The sequence below is a fragment of the Spermophilus citellus genome (genome assembly GCF_964194105.1).
Source record: "Spermophilus citellus genome assembly, chromosome: 12".
NCBI lineage: Eukaryota > Metazoa > Chordata > Mammalia > Rodentia > Sciuridae > Spermophilus > Spermophilus citellus.
The window spans coordinates 74,214,351-74,233,711 of NC_138198.1; the positions used below are offsets into that span (position 1 = coordinate 74,214,351).

Sequence of the window (19,361 nt, forward strand, 5' to 3'; positions counted from 1 at the left end):
GGTTTACTCAGCTTCTTGAGTATATAGGTTTATGTCTTTTGCTGATTTGGGAAGCTTCCTATAATTACTCCAAATACTTTTCTGGTCTCACTCTGTGTCCTCTTCTTTTGGAATAATGATGATAGTAAATTTAGCTCTCATTATAGTCCTGGGCAGGTTCCTGGGGCTATTTTTTTCCCAGTATATTTTCTCTTTGTTGTTCAAAATAAATATGCTTTATTGATATGTTCTTAAGTTTTCTAATTCCATCTTATGTTACCTCACTCCACTACTGAGCCTATCCAGCAATATTTTTATTTCAGTTATTACATTTTTTAGTTCTATAATTTCCATTTGGTTCTTTATGTTATAACATCTATTTCTTTGCTCAAATTTTGTTTTTTTCATATGTTCTAAGAGAATTCATAATTGCTTGTTGAAGCGTTTCTTTGTGACAGTTGCTCTAAAACCTTGTCAGATAATTCTAAAAGCTAATTGTTTAATGTTGGCATCTATTGTCTTTTCTCATTCACCTTGTGATTTCCCCTGTAGTAATGGTTTCGTATTGTATTTGGGATATTACATTGTGAAACTCTGATCTCCGTTTTCCAGTAGGCAATCTTCCTGTTGAGGTTTAGCATGGATCTAGGTGGACACATGTATTTATGGCCTCTTGCTGGGTTCCAGTAAAAATGGGACACTGCTTCTTGGCCTCCATTTGGGGTGTAGATGAGCTTCCCGCCAGGCCTTGCTGACATTAGGGCAGGAATAAATAGATGCTGACATACACCACTTTGTTGCTGTGGTGGAGGGTGAAGCTCAGTTTGTCAAAGGTGTCCAGTGACAACAAGAGAGGGGGTTGGAAGCAGAGTGTCTGCCATTCCTACTTCTTACCACCTTTTTACCAGATGTTAGATGGAGACTCAACTTCCCACTGGGCCTGGCAGATATCAGTAGGGGCAGGAGAGAACAGGGATGCTTGACTCAACCTGTCTGGTTCCATTCTTTTGATTGGGGGTGGGGGGAAGCTCAGCTCCCCACTGGGCACTACTGACACTGAGGAAGGGAATGGAGATAACCTGCCTAGTGCTGCCTCATTGTTGTTCCTCCCTAAGACTCACTGCTGCTGCAGGGAGGTGGATGCTTGGCTTACTACAAGACCTTGATGGTGCAGACACTATCCTGAATCAGGAATTGGAATCACTCTCTGGTTCTGTTGAACAGGGGATGGGAGAGCTATTTCCCTCTTGGTCCCACTGAAACCACAAGTGGCAGTGGTATGACTTTTCTGATGATGTTTGGTTGGAGTAGAGGAGGTATTTCCCAAAAGGTTCTCTGTGGTTAGGTACCCCATTCCAGGTCCTTTGGTTATGGGCACAGGCTCTTCTTGGAGTCCCTTATCAACTGCTTGAGATGAGGTCCAGGCTGCAGGCTTCTGCAGGGCCTGTCTGGCATATGTAGGAGGCAATAAGGAAGCTCTCAGAACTTAAAACCATGTTGTTCCTCTGGGCCTCTTCTTTCCACCTTTCAGAGTCCTTCTCTGATTGCTGTGTTAGTTTAAGAGGGAGGTCCTAGGAGGCACAGCACTCCTTCCCACTTTTGGTGTATAAGCACGAGGAGGAATGAATAGAGAGAAAATAAGCCTCTGGTATAATAGACCAAATGGCATCAGATTGCAGTTTTTAAATGGAGATATCCATAGCTCTACTGGAAGAACAGACAAGACAAGATCTTTTGAAGAAGTTGTTTCAAAGGATTTGAGTCTATTTGTAGTCATTGGTTCTCATTTGTTTTTATTAGAAACATTTTTTTGAGAGTACAGAGGCAGTTTTGTAATATATGAAAGAAAGTAGAAACCTATTGGATGCTCAAGTACCTGGAATGCTATTTCAAGTCTTTGTATAACTTCATAGGAGGTAATTCTATGGTATCTTAAGTGCCTGGAACCGCAACAGAGAGAAGTAAACATTCAGGACTCTTGTTAGCTTCTGTCTACTCCTCTTCTCCTTTTTAGTATAAGCTTTTACATATATGTGTGAGTCTGTATGTGTATGTATGCAAGCATGCACATGCATACATAGAGTGCACAAGTCACAAATATGACTTGATGAATTTTCAAAGTGAGCATACCATGAAGCCAACACCCATGTCTAAAAAAAGGATTGGAGGCCTCCCACATTCTTTCTCATGCCTTTGCACTGCCACCATCCTAACTTCTAATATCACAGATGACTTTCACTGGCTAGCTACTCTTGTTTATTCTTTTAACTGAAATTTTTATTGAAATAATTATAGCTTCACATATAGTGGTAAGAAATGATAGATTCTTTGTACTCTTGCCCAGTTTTCACCAATGCTAACATTCTGCAAAACTACAATAAAGATATTAATGTTGATAAAATACATCTATCTCATTCAGATCTTGCAGCTTGACTTGTGCTCATTTTGTGTGAATTAAGTTAAATACAATGTTATAGAGGTTTGTTGACCCACCACCACCACAGTGGAGTCCAACAGCACAGTTCCAATTCCACCAGCATCCTTCATCCTTCATGATGCCCTTTTCCTATCTATGCCCATCTTCCTCCCACAATCATCCCAAGTTAATGGCAGCTATTAATTTATCCTCCATTTGTACAATTTTTCATTTCAAAAATGCTATATAAATGTAATCATACAACATGTACACTTTTAGAATTGGCTCTTTCTGGTCAGCACAGCTACTCCTTTGAAATATAAGTGAAATGCTTTTTAAGGATATCCATGAGTTTTAGTAGAGACCAACAAACAATATATATGCTACTTATCATTCGAAAATCTCAAGGCAAATGTTTATACTTGAGTAAGCATTCCTATACAAAAAGGATTATGATTTATGCTCTTTTATGGTTATTGATGGCAGATACCTAAATCTAAATATCATTCTTAGTCTAAAGATTATTAGTAGTATGTTTGTATGTTTTCAGGAAAGAAACAACTGTGATGCCCATGAGGAAGTCTAAAGTAATGATATTCCTGGAAAACTATCAAGAGATCTACAAAACTAGCTTGCTGTATTTTTTTTCATTCTAATAAAATGTACAATTCAACTGAATAAATGAAGTGACTAAGATAAATAAAGAGTACCTCGCAAGAATCCCATTTGTAGAATTTCCTTTAAAAAACGACTTTTGTATTTGCCTTTTCTCTGCTTTTAACCTTTATAGTCTTCTGGTAAAATTCCCAAAATAACAGTTCTAATTTTTCAAAAGGCAAAGTTTATAGGTGCCTAGAAATTTACTCATCTGATGCAAATCCCTCTTCCTTGTGAAGTGACCTTTCTTCACACTCACTCACCTGTTTTCATATTGAAATTTCGCCAATATGTCTTTGGCTTTAGTTTCACTATTCAGTTGAATGGCCATGGACACTTTAGAGAGAAGAGGAGCATGGACCCTTATGACTCCTTCCGGCACGTCAGACTGTCAATGAGGGAAAATTCAGTACATTGTGTCAAACTAGGATGAATTATTAGTTCAATGACTGCATTTAAGAAACTTTAATTAGAAATCAAGTAATCAGAATAAGAAATTCATGTCAATATGACCAACATTTAACCAGAATAGAGCACTGTTTTCTTTTTAACCAAGAGAATAACTAATGACCAAACTTAGTCTGGGATTTTACTTTCATTAATTACACACATAGATGTCAAAATCATGAAAAGAGTGTTGGAGCTGTAGCTCAGTGGTAGAGCACCCGCCTCACACGTGTGAGGCACTGGGTTTGATCCTCAGCACCACATAAAAATAAAGATTATTGTGTCCAACTACAACTAAAAAAATATGAAAATAAAAATAAAACATTTTTAAAAATAATGAAAAGAGTAAAACTGGCTTTTGACAAAAAACTAATGTTTCCATCAATGTCTTTATTGAACAACGACCTAAATAAGCCTATTTTAAGTACAATTCAACATTTAAAATACTTTAAGAAGCCAAATTTCTGAAAATAGTAATCAATTCTCAAATACCCTCTTTTCTTAAGTGGCCATGAATGGCCAGCTCAAATAAAATTCTACGTGGGCACTTGAAACTAGCCTGCAAAGCATGTTGCTAACCCTGTACAGAACAGAATGTGACTATGTTGAGGAAGAAGGTGTCTTTGCTTTTAAAAGATGTGATTAGCAGACCTTGGGGCTTTCAGCTAAATGGAATATTCAAAGGGTTGTGCTTCTGTTTGATTAACAGAAATTTCTGTCTTGTCAGAGTGGAAAATTCCATTTGCTTCAAAAATTTTGACTCTTTTAATAATTATGTAGCTGAAGAGAAATAAATTTCCACTTGCAAATCTATTCCTCGGGTAATTGTTCTAAATTTCTAACTTCTTAAAGGATGGTACTGTTGATAAAAGAAAGTGCATAGGAATTGACTCATTACATACCCTAGAATAACAATATAATAGGCTAAACTATTTCCCTAGAAATCATATTTGAATTCCCAGCTCCAAGACCCTCAGAATGTGATCTTATTTGGAAATAGGGTTATTGAAGATGTAATTAGTTAAGATGAAATCAAACTGAAGTAGGTTGGCTTTTAATCTAATATGACTTATGTCCTTTTCAAGAGTAGAAGAGATTTGTTCCTGTTAACCCTAGCCACATCAATGTTTATACAATTCACAATAACTAAACTGTGGAACCAAACTAGGTACCCTTCAGTAGATGAATGGATAAAGAAACTGTGTGTATAATATTACTCAGCATTAAAACAGAATAAAATGGCATTTTCAGGTAAATGGATGGAGTTAGAGCTAAGCAAAGTAAGCCAATCCCCCCAAAAATAAAGGCCAAATATTTTCTCTGATTATATGAATGCTGATCCATAATGGGGATGGAGTAGGGAGCAGGGGAGGGATGGAGCAACTTTAGATAGGGCAAAGAGGAGAGAGGGGAGGAGAGGGAGTAGTGGCATAGGAAAGATGGTGGAATGAGATGGACTTCATTACCTTAAGTACATGTATGAAGACATGAATGGTGTGACTCTACTTTGTGAACAACTAGAGACATGAAAAGTTGTGCTCTATATGTGTACTATGAATTGAAATGCATTCTGCTGTCATGTATAACATATTAGAATAACTAAATAAATTTAATAGAAAAATTACTAGCTCACATTTTAAGAATTAAAATATTTCATCCAACAGTTACAAGATACTTATATGTTTAGACAAAAGGATATTTCTGTTGCTTAAAGACTCTTGAGTCTAAAAGAATCAAATAAACAGTCTTCAATTTTTAAATTAAAAAAAGAGTGGAAGAAAGATGGGCAAATATAGAGAGAATGCTATGTGGAGATTGAAGCAGAGATCGAAGTGGTGCATCTATGAGCTAAGAAATGCCAAGGACTGTTGGCATCACCAAAAACTAGAAAAGAGGTCTGGAACAGACCTTTCCTCACATCCCTCAGAAGAAACTGGCCTTACTGACATCTTGATTTGGACTTTTAGCTTCTAGAATTATAAGAGCATGAATTTCTATTATTTTAAGCCACCCTGTTTGTGGCACCTTATTATGGCAGACCTGGGAAACTATAACACTGGTTTTAAAAAGGGTCAGTTCTTATAACACTTTCCTAGTATTATCAGCAAGAACTGAGGGAACACGCCAGAAAATGGATGTTGAGGGATGTGGATTTGAGAGGGGGCAGAGTCCCTGGCTCCCTGCAGCCAAGACTGTACTCTCAAAACACTCCTTGATTATCTCATGTCCTTCCCCTCTCAGCTCTGCAGCCAGAAGGCTCTATAAGATAAATTTCATTGCTTTGGTATTATTGGGCTTATGATTATAACAACCCCACTTCCCCTACAATTTTCAGTGGCATTCATACTTGTATATAGGATGCCTAACCACATACCTCACAATCATCAGTTAGTTGAGTCTCTGTACAACTGCTTTATGTTCCATGCCATAAATGCCAAGTTTGAAGGATAGATCATGATCAAAATTATACAAGAATGTGGTAGATGCAGCCAGATTGTATGTAGGTAGTTAATGGGGGAAAGGAAACTATTTGTTTTCTTACCATTCTTCTAGAAGAGGGTGATTTTTGTAGTACCTTTGAAGTCTTGGGGCTTGTACCCTAAAGAAAACATGGTTAGTCTTCAGGATTCATGTTGGGAAACCAAGCATGAGCTGCTTATGGAATCTGGTACAATCTTTATGGTTTTAAGTATTTATCATTGTATATATTCATATACAATGTATATGAATTTTGACCACACACTTCCCCATCTACAAATTTATACTATAAATTACTTCATTTGTGAACAATGACATAAACAAGTTTATTCACTGTCGCACAAATTGTAATATCAAAAGATTGGATACCATCTAACTAGTTCGATAATCTGGGGATGCTTAAGTAAATTATTGTACACCTATGGAAAAACATTCAAAATAAGCAAAGGAGCAGGGTTTGTGGACTCATGGAATGATCACTATGATTTCCTAAGTCAGTAAGGCAAGATGCAGGATGGTGATTCCTGTTTGTTATCATTCATGTAAAACAAAGGGAAGAGCATACACAGCTGACCTTTGGTATCTGCAGGGCATTCTTTCCTTGATCTGTGTGGACACCAACATTCATGGATGCTCAAGTCATTCATATAAAATGGTATAGCATTTGCACATAGCCTAGGCACATCCTCCTGTATGCCTTAAATTATCTCTGGATGGCCTAAGACAACATACATGCTATGTGGACAGTAGTTATATTGGTATTTAAAAAAAATATATATATACATATATATATATATGTATATATATATATATATTTAGTTATAGTTGGACAGAATACTTTTATTTTATTTATTTATTTTCACGCAGTGCTGAGGATCAAACTCAGTTCCTTGCACATGCTAGGCGAGCACTCTACCGCTGAGCCACAACCCCCAATATTGTAAAAATAAATATTGTATTTTTAAGAGAATAATAACAAGAAAAAAGTCTACATATTCAGTACTAATGTTATTTTTTTCCTGAATATTTTAAATCAGATCAGAAGCAGTGGACACTGATACAGAGGGTCAGTTGTATTCATATTTGCTAATCTGTGCATACAGCATATGTGGAAATATACATACTTATATGCTCCTGTGTAGACATATTCTGTCATTGGTGAAATTATTTGTCTTCAGGAGGGGAAGTCAAGACTAGCTAATTTTTTTCCAGTCTTTTCTAGCTTTTGAATTTGTAATTCAGTAAAGAACTGCCTATTCAACCAAAATTAAGAATTATAAGCACAATATATTGCCAGGTGGTAGCACATACTTGTAATACAGTGGCTTAGGAGACTGAGGCAAGAGGGTCACGCATTCAAAGCCAGCCTCAGCAACTTAGCAAGGCCCTGCCTCAAAATAAAATATAAAAGGGCTGGGGATGTGGTTTAGTGGTTAAGTGCCCCTGGGTTCAATCCCTTGCACCAAAAATAAACAATTCTCCTACACAATATATTATAATAGAGCTAAAGAAAGACCATTGCTTCCATGGTATTTATAAACTTTAAGTTCAACCTTGGTGCTACACATAACCAATCCACATATATAATCCAGACATTAAAATAACTGACATTCATATAGAAATATAAAGTTTACAAAGTGCTTTACCTATATAGTATATGACTCAAACTTTGTGATAAGCCTGTAAAATAGATATTACTTTACTTCCAATTTATAAGATAAAAAAAATTGAGGCTCAAAGAGCAAATGAAATTTCCCCAAGCTCATATAGGTAGTAACTGGCAACCAGGCCTCTGCTTCAGCTCCACATGTATCATATTTATGCCATTAATATTTTCCTGAGTAAAAAGGACAGCACAAGCAACCCTAAAAGTCCACCCCTCCATAAAAAAAATGGCAAGCACTATCAGTATCAACTTTTTCAGAACTCTGGATGCTAACCTAAAGGTTGCAACCAGGGGGTTGTCTGAATAAGAACAACAACCGAAACTCAGTAAGAAAACAAGCTTTGTGGTGTTTCCACTTACACTCTTCCCATCCCATCTCCCTAGCTCTGCAAAAACTTGAAGGCATCAACCTGCATTCCTGGTACAGGTAAGAAGGGAACAAAATGGACCTTATTCACAAAGAATCTTAAAACTTGTTTTGACCTGTCTGGGTGATCCCTGGAAGACTGGCTCAAAAGACTTGCTTTATGTCATCTAACTTGGAACCTGACCTGTGCTAACAAGTGTAATATTGAAAACATTTATAGGCAAATGTTGTAGTCTCAGCTGCCTGATGCAGTGGATAAGAGCTGGGGAAAACAGATAACTGAAAATCTTGGGAGTCAAGGCTGGGTACTGAGCTGCATTAGGGAATAAGGGTTTGAAAAACTTTGACATTTCTAAGAACTTAAAGGGCTAAGTACTCAGCCACTACTAAGCCCAGGACTGGAAAAGACCTGAAAAAGGCATAAATTCTAGGCTGATCTCCAGGTACTGTGCAAGCAGGAGGCAGAAGGCTCAGGAAGAGTTAGAAACTGCCTGGTTGAGGAGGGAAAGGGGACCCCAACACTCACACAGCTCATCTGCAAAGACTATGAGGTTGGTTTGTTTCTAGTCATTGAACAAAGCCCCCATTAAGTCAACAGCTAACCATTAAGCTCATGGAACAGCAATTTTAGTAGCCACACAAAACAGACATTACAAACTTAGTTCAGCAAAAAAGTGACTAAACAAGTACAACAAGCAGTGGCAACCAACTCTGAGTAGGGATCTGGTAGGAGGGTTCTGATTTCTAAAGTTGCCACATTATAATATTCAGAATGTTCAGTCTTCAACAAAAAGTTAGTAGACATTCAAAACAGGAAAGAAAATATGTCTTATCCACACAACTACTGGAAAAAGAAGTTTCAACTTTGTGAATACACTAAAAACCAGTGAACTGTAGGCTTTAAATGGTTAAAATGATGAATTTAATATTGTTTGAATTTTTTTATAGATTAAAAGTTTTTTTCCTTCAAATGCAAGTGTTGGTTTTCCTTATATGAAGTCACTTTGCTTACAATCTATAAGGGACCACAGCCCTTCATCACGACAGTGCTGTGGTGAATCAGGTAGCAATACTGCCTCCTGCTTCCTGCCTCCTGCCTCCCTGCCTCCCTGAACAAACAGCCCTTCCTTTCTCTCTTTTCAGTGCTACCCATCTTTCCTGATGTAACTTGCACACCACTTCCTCCATCAAGTCATCCACAATTCCTCAAGCTGATGCACATATCTTTATCCTCTGCACGGTCCTGGGACATTGTCTGCACAACTGGTCTGTCACTCAGGTATATCCTGGGTATTCATGCACTTAGACACATTTGCTTCTCACATTAGGTGCAAGTTCCTTCAAAGATGAAGTTGAGTTTCAAGTATCTGGATCCTCCTTAAGGTTGAATGAAATCAATGCTTGATATTCATGGATCACCCCCAAGTTTAACTGAATCAATGAAGATATTTCTTCTAAAACCTGTTTCCATTACATACCTCTACACAAATAATTTTGCTACAGGAAAAATTCCTGGGAATGCAATAAATTTACCGAAAGCCATTTGATGATTATCTCTCATATTATTCCATCCCGAAAGAGATCTTTTTCCCTACTTATTTGACATACTGGATATGGGATTGCCCTTAAATCCAGTTCACGAGGACGAAAATGTCAACTTGCAGCTTTTTTGAGAGCCATTCTAGCTGTTCCAGTAATTCCTTAACAGAATTTTAAACGATCTTCATAAGATAGATATCTCAAGAACTTTAGTCAAAATTCAACAAAATGGAAAGGCCACAGTCATAGTCTCAAGATCATGTAAAATTGTTGATTCTAAATTATTAAAAAAGTTACTTTGGCCTTCATTTGAGAAGTAAGTCTAGAAGGCGAACAGTGTGCGCTCTCCCTGTTCTCACCTCCCGTTCTATGGTCTTCCTCCGGAGCAGCTTTTTCACACTTGGGAGCTGCTTCTTTAACAACATCGTGGCTTCATTCATCCTCCTTACTTGGGTGATTAAGAAAGATGGGACCTGGAGAAGAAAAATAGCTTGATTAGACAGAAACCACTTGAAATAAACTTCCCTCAGTTATGTTAGCTTCTCCCTGTGCCACTCAGCATCTTGGAACGAGGAACTGTGGCATTTGATTGTAAAAGGGAATTAAAAAAAATAAGGATTTCTGTTTAATAGGGAAAACATGCTAAAGAGGAGCTCTCAAAGAATGTATAATCATCCCTCAGTACACAAGGCAGACTGACTGGTTCCTGAAACACCCTCAGATACCAAAATCGGATGCTCAAGCCCCTTCTATAAATGGTCTAGTATTTGCACATGACCTATGTATATACCTTTAATCCATTTCTAGATTACTTATAATACCCAGTACAATGTAAATACTATGTAAAAAGCATACTGTATACTGTATTCTTGAGGGAATAATGGTAAAAAATGATCTGTGCATATTCAGTACTGATGAAAAATATTTTGGAAATATTTCCAAAAATTTTTCAGAATTACATTCTGTGGTTGGCTGAATATGGAGCTACAGAACCTGTGGATATGGAAAGACAGCTTAAGTGGACGGCATAGCAGGCATAGAATCTATGTTCTCATCTTTCCTCCTTCTAACTAAGGGGGTTGCTCCTTCACGGAATCCTTACATCTCCTGGTGCTGGTGAACTTTGGAGGGGAGCCTGACAGTCATCTCATTGTTACTTACCTTCCATAGAATTTTCTGGTACTTAAGCATTAGGCGGATGATGTGGGCTGCAGTGTTTGCTAACAGTAATTCTTCATAGTCAGAATGTTTGCTTCTGCTGAAGAAAAGGTTTGGTGCCATTACAGTGGAAATGTTCCACAAACTCATTCGGTTTTTTGATTCATTGGCAATCACTTTATTGAAGAATGTCATGAGGGCCTAACAAGAAATAGCATTGTGTCATACTATTGTAAACTGTCCATGGTTCCAGTGGCTTCGACCACTCATTTCTATACCCACTCACTGTGACACTGGGAAATGTCAGAAGTGTAGAATGCATAAATGTGTCATATTTCCCCTTAAAAGTTCTAAGAAGAAAATTTTATTTGATTGTTTCATAAAATAACTACATTTTTAGAGAATTTATTATTTGTGGGGTCTCTATAAATTATAGCTTATATCTTCTTATTTCTTTTGTTTCAAACAATCTGACAAATATTAAAATTAAACATAAAACAGGGAGAGAAAACTCCGCAGCTCAAATAAACATGAAATGTAGTTTATAGTGAAAGAAGTACTTCTTTAAAATAAACCTTTAATTTGAAGCATTACTGTTAAAAATGAGTTACTTCTTCCTTCAGAAATAAAACAAATTTAAACAATATAAATATTTCATTCATCTGCCCAAATGTAAACTCAATTGAAAAAGTTTTAACATTTTACTATTGGGTGATATTTTTCTATTGCTTTTCATTTCTGAAATCTTCAACTGCCCACAGGAAAATAATGCTTACATACAACTGTTCTAAGCAGATGAGGAGGAAGGAGGAAGAAGAAATAATTAGAAAAATCTTGTAGAGCCACCAAAGTATAGATTCTCACCTTTAGAAATTCATCAATAAGACTGAAATCTCAAAAGGAACTATTATTTGGTTTTGCAATTTCAATTCTACTACAGATATTTGTCATGAGAAAATGCATAGCATATGGTAGTAATAATAGCTTATTATTTATGTGAATAGTTTATTATTTATCTGAAGATTTAACATAGGACAGGCATTATTCTTAATGCTTTATACTTATTCACATCCTTCTAAACCCTAAAAGGTTTCTATTTTACAGATGAGTAAACAGAGGTGAAGAAGGGCCCAGTGGCTTTTCCTAGCACCAATGAATTAACTAGCTGAGCCAGGATCTGAACCAAGGAAACCAGTTCTTGAGCTAGCATTTTTTTTTCATATTTTTTTTTAGTTGTCATGCACCTTTATTCATTTATATGTGGTGCAGAGATTGGAACCCAATGCCTCATACACGCTAGGCAAGCGATCTACTGCTGAGCTACATACAACCCCAGCCCTATAGTTAACATTCTTGACTGCTATACCATACCAGCTTAGATTTTAGATCCAGACACAATTAAGAATGGAAACAACAAAAAAAATGTGTGTGTGTACGCACATATGCGCACGGGTGCACAAGCATGTGTGGACATGGTGTACATGTTGAGTATGGGCATATATAACATCACCAGTTCCATGAACTTTTGGGGGGATCTTTTGTTAGAAATGTATTGGATTTTTTGACAATTGCTGCATCCTCAGTTATATGAAAGGGTAGATGACATTTTGACTCAGATATATATATATATATATATAAATTTAAAAATCAACTGGGCACAGTGGTGCATGCCTGTAATCCCAGAAACTTGGGAGGCTAAAGCAGGAGAATCACAAGTTGGAAACCAGCCTCAGTAACTTAGTGAGACTCTATCACAAAATAAAAACTAAAAAGGGCTTGGGAACATTGCTCAATGGTAGAGCACCTCTTGGTCCAATCCCAAGTACCACAAAAATAAAATAGAACTAAGTTTAAAAAATTGAGTATTCAATACTTAGTTGATCATTTATTTAAATCTCCTTTTAGAAGCAGGACTGGACAACATACAGAATTTATATATACTTTTGATTTAATTTCAGTCTTTAGGTCCTAAATTTGAATATAAAATTTATGTTAATAAACTAACTTTATAGTCAATGCCAAATATGTTTACTCAACTACTGATTCAATCAAAATAACATAGCTATAAAACTAAAGAATCCATTATGTAGAGTGTCCTTTTGAATTTCCACTTTTCTTTTTAGAGTTTGACTAATAACTTATTTGGAAACTGCCTAAAATAATTATGAACTCAGATAATGGGCACCAGATAGACTTTTGATTTCGATAAAATATGATGGTTTAGACAAACACCCAAAACAAGCTAACAAATTTCTCTCTTTTAAAAAATTACTGAATTATATTAGAGACTGACATTGTTATGGTTCAGTAATCCCATCCTTATGTTGAAGATATAATCAACACATAATTGACATAAGTGTTTTTACTGTGTAGGAGAAAGGTCCTCACCACACAGAGTGTCATCTGATAAGAGGTGACACAGTTTTGTTTCAGCATATGTTTACTGGGTTCCAAATTATGGGCTTTTTCAAAGATTCCTGTAAATACCTGTACACTTAAAACAAATCTATTGTATTCAGAATTACTATGGAAATGGCAAGAGAAACTTTTTCTTTTTTTTTTTTAACCAACATACAACAAAGCAATGAATTTGAAATAAAGGGAGGGATATCTGAGATAAAGAACTATGAAATATGATTCTATCAAATGTTCTGTTATATGTTAATGAACAAATTGTTTCTTTCAGCTTCATTTTCCTAATCTGCAAAATGACCAGATTTTATCAAGTAATGTTTAAAATTCTAAAATTATTTAATTTGTATTATTTTCACACATTTTAAAACACAAAACATTTTAGAAGTTTCACTTAATCCAATGACTTCACGTTTCCTCCCCCAAATCTACCTATTAATTTTTTTTTTTGCCACTAAAGTGAGCAGCTGAGGAACTAACAATTACAGTCTTGTATTTTACAGGTTATAAAATGATCTCATTTACTTCTGACATTGTTCCATTTAAGCCTTTCATCTTTGTCTCTTCTCCTACTTCTAATACCTAGCCCAGTGCCTGGCATCAGGGTAGACACTCAATATTCCTTGAATGAATTAAATGAATGGAATTTAAATGTTCAAAGAAGATTCCAGACCTTCTCTTCCTCAGCACAGTGGCAGTGGGGTAGGGGTGTGCAAAGGCAGTTTGCAGCATGCTCAGGTAGGATCTGCAAGTTGTCATCAGTTTTCAATTTTTTCCAGAGGAGTCATTTCCTTTGAGCAATATGACCCCCATGACAAACCCTGAGGTCAACCCAACATACCTGGGCTGTATCCCTGTTGGCGTCAGGAAGTGCCATGACCATCAGGTGTAAGGCTTGAAACTGCACTTTGATGTGAGGCCCTCCTAACAAGAAAACAGAAATAATCACACATTTGAAACAACACTAATGTATTCTGACAGCATTTCTTGCTAACATCTGGTGGCACAGGAGGGCTCCTGACAGCTTTCAGTGGTGAGGACTCAGGTTCTGTGCTCAACAATGTAAATTTGTTCACTTGGACAGGAGCCTCCGTCTATCAACCTCCCTTCATGCCACTGTAAAAGCAGGTGGCCAACCAAATACTTAAAATAACCCCAGATTTGTATAGCATCTCTATTTTCAAAGGCCTTGGCCTTACTTTTATACTAAAAGTCTATTTGCTCAATTTGAGAGCAAATACATCTTGCTTCTTCAAAATGAGGCAGCAAGATATAGTTATTATGAACATTTATTCTAGAACTAGATTCAAATCCTGTGTCTACTACCAAATCACTGTGTGCGTTTGGGCAGGTTATATAAGACCTTATTGCTTTCTTTTTATCTACAAAATGGGAATAGTCATCCTATCTACCTCACAGGACTGATGTGAGGACTAAATGAGCTGATAAATGCACAGTGTTTAGGTTAGTGCCTAAATACAATCATGGCTACATGTGCATGCTCTTGTGATCAATGTCACCTGTTCTAGCTTGTACAGGGACATTTAGGGATGGTGTCTGTGGTTTGCTCTTTGGAGACTGTTGAGGCATTTTATTCCTTAAAGACACAAGATGGCGCCAGAGGGTTGGCATTTATATAGAGGGAGTCCATCCACACAGGATAATCCACAAGCAGCCGTGCTGAAATTTTAAAGTACACTAGAGAATCCAGACTTTCCTTCATCTTTCTGTATTCTCCTCAAAATGGTCTCTTGGTGAGGAGTTCCTGCAGGAAAGCATTATGTTCTGGAATCCCTCAGGAGTTCTCAAGTTCAAGAGAACTTCAACTTGAGAATATTATATTCAATGGCTGAAAAGCAGGCAGTTTGTTATAAAGTTACTGAGCTTCACAGCAGTGGAAATGCTCACGTGACGAGCCACTAGGCTAGCAGAGGTTGTGAGTACTGGAGGTAGGGATGGATGACAAGTGTATACAATCATGAACAAGGCAGCAGTGAGAGGCATGTTTATAAGGATTAGACCACATGCTCTCAGCACAACCCATATGTGAAGTTTAGATATTTATGTCAAATTCATAAACAAAATATGACCTAAGTTCAGGATGTAACTGAAAACCACCAATGCACATTGACGTGAGCTTGCCTGAATAAGAACCATCAGGAGAATGTCTCTGTACAGAGCATTTAGGGACAGAGAGACATTATTTTAATACATAAACTGCAGATTGCAGACTGTCTCTAATCTTCCAATGTATTACAAAAACACCTCTGGGTGGGGGAAACGAGATGCAGATGCAGATGCAGATGTAGCTCTCTATTTCCATCCGTTTCAGAGAAATTATGAAGTTCTCTTTACAATTAAAAGTTTCATGTGGCAAATAATCCATTTTCATTTTACTTAGGAAGCTTGGTCCTAAACTGTTCTGTGGTTAATAGTTTTGCAGTTAATTCGTTTAATGCGTCTTAGTAGAGAACATTCTTTTTCCTGAGGTCATTATTCTCCCAGAAAGTTATTAACACTTCAAGAAAGCATATGAGGCTCAATTGATGAGTTTTTTAATTGTACAGGCAATTTGGGGGCCAAGATTGAAAAGAGAAAGTAGTTACACAACTGGGAAAGAATCTGTGCTCTCTGAACTTCAGTATCAAGAGGGTTGCTTAAACAATTCTCCCCTTCAGAAAATCTTGTTAAAACGAGAGCTTTCTTCAGGTGGCAAAAAAGCCATTATTTCCTGCTGCTCAGAGGCCAGAACTCTGGGCTTCCTGCAGGGTTAGCTGGTATCAAATCAATCACCTGCAATATAGTATTTTTCACTTTCAAAGTCCTACAAGGAAGTGTGGACTCCTTTGTGAACCTTTTCAGGATATTTTTCAAATTATCCCCTGTCAGTGAAGTTCACTGGCTGCAGTCAGAGAGGAAGCGATGATGGGAAGAGAAATTCATTTATTCATGCGCCTTTCTTAATATGATTCTCAGGATGGCTCTAAAACCTTTGGAGGTCTGTATCCTCCTTGCATAATTCATAATTCCAAATCACACAAACAAGCAAACAAAAACACAACCCTCTGTGGCATGGTTTCTTTTGATGACTTCTTTGGCATATGAACCACAAAGCAAAGGGAAACTAATAATTTTGCAGTCCATTTTCTAGGACAGCAAACAAAAATAGGAAGTCCTGAAAAAAAAAATTTTAAACTTAAAAATAGGAAATTCTGTTTCTGGTTTGGCTGAGTAAGCTCCTTTTACAAAAATCAACCATTCTGAACAATCTTCAGACAAAGTACAAAATCCAACTACCTGAGACAGTGGAAGGGAACAAAAGAGGCCCGCTCAGGAGGGGCTGGGCACCTGGAATAGAAGAGGGTACAGGGAGAGTGTTATGTGTTCCTGGCTTCTACCTTGAGGCCAGGCCATAGTCAGGGTTGTCTAGGATGGCCAAAAATTCAATAAGTAAATAAATAATCTACTCTTTCTGACCTGAATCAATCATAAAATAGGGTTCAAGGCAACCATAGCTCCCAGAAAGTTATGGAGCCATCATAAAAAGGAGGGATCCAGAGATGGAAGACCCTATTTGTAGAATAAACTCCACCCAAATCATTGGCTGACCCAAAAGCCACTCAGGACAGCATAGCAGAGGATTAAATAACAGCACTGAGCCTTGCTGAGCTGCTGTCCAAAAGACACTAGCAACTAGAGTCCAGCCAAGCAAATTACCAGCTTAAAACAGCACAAACAAACAAATACTTTTTGGAGGACTACTGCCGAAACCAGTCTCCAAATACAACATTCATGATGTTCAGAAGACAATTTAAACTGACATACAGAAGTTAACAGGGACATGTAATCTATTCTCAAAGGTAAAGACAGAGACCAAACCTGAGATAACCCACACAGCAGAACTAGCAGACAGGTTTTTTTCATGTGTTTTGTTGTAGTTGTTTTACAGTACTGAGGATCAAATCCAGGGTGCTTTACCACTGAGTGACATCTCCAGCCCTTTTTTATTTTCAGACAGGTTCTCACAAAGAGACTGAAGACTGGCCTTGAACTTGTAGTCCTCCTGCCTCAGCCTCTCCAGTTGCTGGGATTACAGGTATGTGTTACATACCCAGTCAAATAGCGGTTTTGAAGCAGCTATAAAAATTATGACCAATGAAGTGAAGGAAATGATAGGGTATCTTAGCATATGAATAAAAAAATTTAAAAAGCACCAACTGAAAATCCTAGAATTGAAAAAAAATCCCACAGTTATCTGAAATAAAAATGAAAGAATGGAAGTCACTTTTCCTTCTTTCTTACCAATTTTTTCTTTCTAAAATACTGACTGGATCCTAGTGGGGGAAAAAAAGGTACTTGTCACAGACTATATACGTAAATTAAAGCTTAGAAAAGGGTCACCTTGACTCTAATAGTCTCTTATTAAAAGACACAAAGGATTATTCTGTGAATCTGGTTCAGTTAAAAATTTTAAAGATAGGAAACTTCTATTTTTTTAGGACAAATTTTTTAGATAACTTAGGATCTATGTTATTTTATTTCATTAATATTTTAATGACTTTATAGTTCTAGTAAACCTGCAGAAGGTTGCAGACTATCAGATATAAATATCATGTGTTAAACTCACAGAGCACTTTAAAATTTGAATTTCTGGCTGACATTTTCAAATGAAAATTTTTCCCATTAAAGCCTGAATTTGGCTCTCAGTCCTGCAGGGCAACTATTACCCAGAGCTGAGCAGCGACCTGTGTCTGTAAATGGGAAGTGTCCCCTCAGTTTGGTCATAGCCCTTTTCTGTTCATGTAGAACTACCATTTACTTAACATGCTCATACAGTCTTAGGCTTGTGACCCCTGACTTCACCATGTTAGTAGGCAAAGCCCCCAATATCTAACCCATTCCACTTTTATAAATTTTTCTGTTTTCGTATCCTCTAACAATACTCAACCCTTAAGACCAACCATTCAAAGTATTCCCTGACTGCCAAATACAGCCACACAGTCCAACTTTGTGCATCTGTCAAGTACCTCATTTAAGATCTAATCTATGAGACTGTGATTTTCAGAAACACTGTATGGTATTATGATTTTCAGAAACAAAATGTTTCACACTTGTTACGCATTGCATCGTCAGACCCAGGACTTCAGATTTAAGAAGGGAGGGATCTCATGTTTTTGAAGGGCTATTCTTGATGCTTTCATTCAATCCCCACAATAACCCTGACAAGTGATTATTATTTACAATTTATAGGTGCAGCGGTTGAAGCTCATAAAGTTTGCATGGCTAAAAGATGGTTACACAGGAATTCAAAGCTGAAGAGTCCCATCTTCCTATGAACCCCTCTGCCCTTTAAACTATCACAGAGCCCTCAAAATCATACATACCAGACTTAAACACATTAGTATGTAAATGGATAATTGTTTACAATCAAACTTAATATTTCAACCAAGCATCATCAGGAAACAGCAAATCTACACATGTGGTCACATGTCATTAGGCACCTCTCTTCGGCTCTATCACTTTATTGACCTCATATCTTAGTCCATTCACATTTAACATCTTCTACCTACTTTCCATTAGGGTGATGAAGGCAGGTATATATTCCACAGGGAAGAGAGAGGTGGGTAGTTCTCTGAAAAATGCTTTCAACATTACTGCAGCTTCTCTATGGCACATTTTGTCCCATTTAAATTTATCAGTATTAAACTTGGCATCCAGTTCTTCACGGTATTGCTGCAAATCAAGGAAGACAGCAATGAGATTTAGTGTGTTTTTACCATCTTTTATCCCTGTGTTTTTACCATCTTTTATCCCCTTTGAAAACTATCATTAATTAAATTAGTTTTGTACATAGAGTGATAAAGCACTATATACTACGCCTTTTTTTCAACATGATTAATAGATCTGAAGTGATTGATTATGAATAAAATTTTAAAAATGTATTTGAGAATATTTTAAAAATAATATTAATCTTGAACTAGACAAACATAAAAAATTTTTTAGTTAGATCATAGTTTCCTTTCTGTGGTTTTGGCAGGAAACCACTATTCCCACATGATAAATGCACTGCTAGATTTTGACAAAGTCCCTATTACCTTCTTTTCTTAATCCCTTCTGCCATCATCACTTGTATTTCTAAAGTAGAACAGGAATGTGCACCTCTCAGCTAGTCCACATACAGAAGGAGAAATGTCCCAATAAAGTAACTCTGACCTCACTACACCATGCTGGCCAATGACATC

General features: G+C 36.9%; 1 protein-coding gene across 2 annotated transcripts in view; it reads right to left on the reverse strand.

The window, feature by feature from the left end:
* Window positions 1–19,361, reverse strand: part of ARHGAP28 (Rho GTPase activating protein 28) — a 180,902-nt gene that overhangs the window by 8,958 nt on the left and 152,583 nt on the right. For both annotated transcript variants that reach the window (XM_081262711.1, XM_081262710.1), the window contains exons 11-16: window positions 18,690–18,852; window positions 13,961–14,043; window positions 10,711–10,908; window positions 9,909–10,022; window positions 6,042–6,098; window positions 3,316–3,440 (exon numbers count right to left, since the gene is read on the reverse strand). In XM_081262711.1, the coding sequence (XP_081118837.1) occupies window positions 3,316–3,440; window positions 6,042–6,098; window positions 9,909–10,022; window positions 10,711–10,908; window positions 13,961–14,043; window positions 18,690–18,852 (740 nt within the window). The remainder of the gene's footprint in view (window positions 1–3,315; window positions 3,441–6,041; window positions 6,099–9,908; window positions 10,023–10,710; window positions 10,909–13,960; window positions 14,044–18,689; window positions 18,853–19,361) is intronic.